General features: G+C 31.0%; 1 protein-coding gene across 1 annotated transcript; it reads right to left on the bottom strand.

Moving 5' to 3' along the window:
• Window positions 1–152: 152 nt before the first annotated feature.
• On the bottom strand, window positions 153–2161 carry LOC130507790 (uncharacterized; the record flags this gene model as incomplete). The annotated part of the gene is made up of 4 exons (XM_057002440.1): window positions 153–316; window positions 428–938; window positions 1113–1167; window positions 2111–2161. Coding segments are annotated over 4 exons (781 nt in total), but the record flags the coding sequence as incomplete, so codon positions are not given.
• Window positions 2162–2600: the final 439 nt, after the last annotated feature.

Raw genomic sequence — 2600 nt, 5'->3', positions numbered from 1 at the left:
TATATATATATATATCTACAATATTAAAGCATAATGTTTGTACTGATCGTAAAATAACATGTTAGAACCATTTAATTACTAAATTAATTTTAATTATTTACTTATTTACATCTTTTTGTTTTTTTTTTGTCATCAGCGTAAACAAAAAACTCTCATCTAGACTCGGAAAACCAAGCCGGTAACTCTGCATCCATTTGAACGACAAAAGCCGGTTGAATCCTGGCACTTCGTGCTAGTTTGTCCGCCTGCATATTCTGCGTTCGTGGTACATGAACTATCTCTGAGTTGATGAGGACGTCTTGAATGGTCTTTATGTCTTCCAAATAACTTGCAAAAGCTGGCCATTCCTCTGGTTCCGAAACCATCTTCCCAATTACCATCTTCACCAATTGGGAACAATCCGTTGCAAACGTAACCCTAAACTGACGTAAATTTCTCATGCATTCCATTGCCCATATCAACGCCTCGACTTCAGCATGAAGGGGAGAGAGACATGCTCTAACATTCCTTGCTCCCATTAAGCTATCAAAACCTTCTAAAATGCTATACCAACCTTGTCCCGAGGTCTTATCATTATCTTTCCATGAACCATCAGTAAAACACCATCTCCCTAGTCTTGATGCAGGGGTAATTTCCGCAATCTGTCGCACTTGAATCTGAGTATTCGTATTCTGTGCGTCCAACCATAAAGCCGCTTCCGTCTCTGCCAATTTTAATGTATCTCTCGGGTCAACATCAAAGTTATCGACTGTAGGCCCGAACACTGGCAATGGTTTTTCCTTATCTGGATAAACTCTCTCCACTTGATATCCTGATTTTACCGTGTATTTTCCATTATTTGTAAAGTGCCATCCATCCCTATCTCCCAGGTTAGTCCTACTCAGAGGTATACTTTCAATAATTTGAACATCCTGAGGATCCACTAAAGTCCGAAGTGCCTGCGAATTCCACGTTCGTTTAGTTGAATCAATGAGGGCATCAACTGTCAAATCCGGGTGAGTAATGTGAAGATTTTTGTTTGCTGGTCTCGGGCGGATGGATGGGATCCAGGGGTCATTCCATACTGAGATGGAAGATCATGTACCCACCCTTTTGATTAGTCCTTTGCTAACCAGAGATCTAGCTGAAGATCTAGCTGAAGTAATACACTTATTTACATCAATCAATCTAATACATAACATGTATGGAAAAATTGTCAGAATACCTTTTCTAAAACAAATAAATGTTCGATGAAGAAAAAAAACAAACATTCATTTAACATCTATGTTTGTTTGTTTTATAAAAGATATTCTGTCAATTTTTTTTGTAGGTGTTATATATTAGACTGATTAATGTAGATGATAAAATAATTCATATGAAGTTATTATTAAAGAATAACTGTTTAAAATACCATAAATTGGTTATCACTTTCCACAGATGCCAACATATTTTATCTAATGAATTTGTTTTGTTTGTGTATTTTTATTTAATAATAAAAATAATATCAAATCGAATAAAAGACTAGAGAAAGAAACAGCCAAAACCATGTCTCTTTTTTTGTCTTTGGGCTTTTACTTCATTCGAATATCTTTTTTTTTCGTTGGTCATCTTTATGAACTTTTTTACTGTTTTGTTTAACTTCTATTTAATATAACTAGGATCTATTGAATTAAATAAAAGAATAAAACTGATAAAAACACACAAAATAATAATATAATTAGATTATTTTATTGAAGAGCAAACAAGATAATATAATATTTTTAATCAACCTTTTGATCACAAGTTGTATAACAGATGAGCACTTTCTCATTTTTTCACATTTTGCAACAACATTCAAGTTTTGGAAAAGGACCAAGACATGACCCTGCCGAGAATTTTCTTCTTCTACACTCAGCTTCACATTCATCTTCAAAGAAATCTTTTGAACAATATCTTATATTGCAAAATGTATATCCACCCCTATAATTGATCACTGCACGAATACAACCAAATTAAAGAAAAATAAAAAATATATGCCTACATATGCATAACATCAATTTCACTAATATAAATTTTCAAAAACGAAACAGTCAAATTATTATTATTAAAAATGAACAAAAGATAGAAGATCAATGAACAATTTACTACATACCTGGTGATGCTAAAGTATTGGAGTTGGACAACGACGGCGTTGCTAATACCACTACAAGAAAAAACATAACAAATGTTTTTCTGATATTCATTTTTTTTGTTTCTGTCAATTTTGTTGTGGGAAAATGTTGAAATGCTTTATTTATATGATTCTTTGTCAAAAGTTGTCTTAAATTTATATAGATCTTTCTTATTAAAACAGAATCCTATCTTTGACTTTACGTATCTTTTGTAGATTTTTAAATTAAATATAGATTTTTTTTTTACTTTATAGTTATACCTACCTTAAATCACTGATACTATTTTCTTTGGATTACAATATATGTTTTCAAATAACACTATAATTAATATTTTCTAATAATATAAAAAATTAAATCTCATCTTTTTAAAAAAATTAAACAAATTTATTTCAAATTATTTCGAAAATCAAATAACTGAAAAAATCAAATAAATTTTAAGAACAATGAAAATCAATAGAAATAGTTTCTGAA

Source organism: Raphanus sativus, unplaced genomic scaffold, assembly GCF_000801105.2.
Source record: "Raphanus sativus cultivar WK10039 unplaced genomic scaffold, ASM80110v3 Scaffold5815, whole genome shotgun sequence".
In the NCBI taxonomy this organism is placed as follows: Eukaryota; Viridiplantae; Streptophyta; class Magnoliopsida; order Brassicales; family Brassicaceae; genus Raphanus; species Raphanus sativus.
This window is presented reverse-complemented; position numbering and strand designations above follow the sequence as displayed.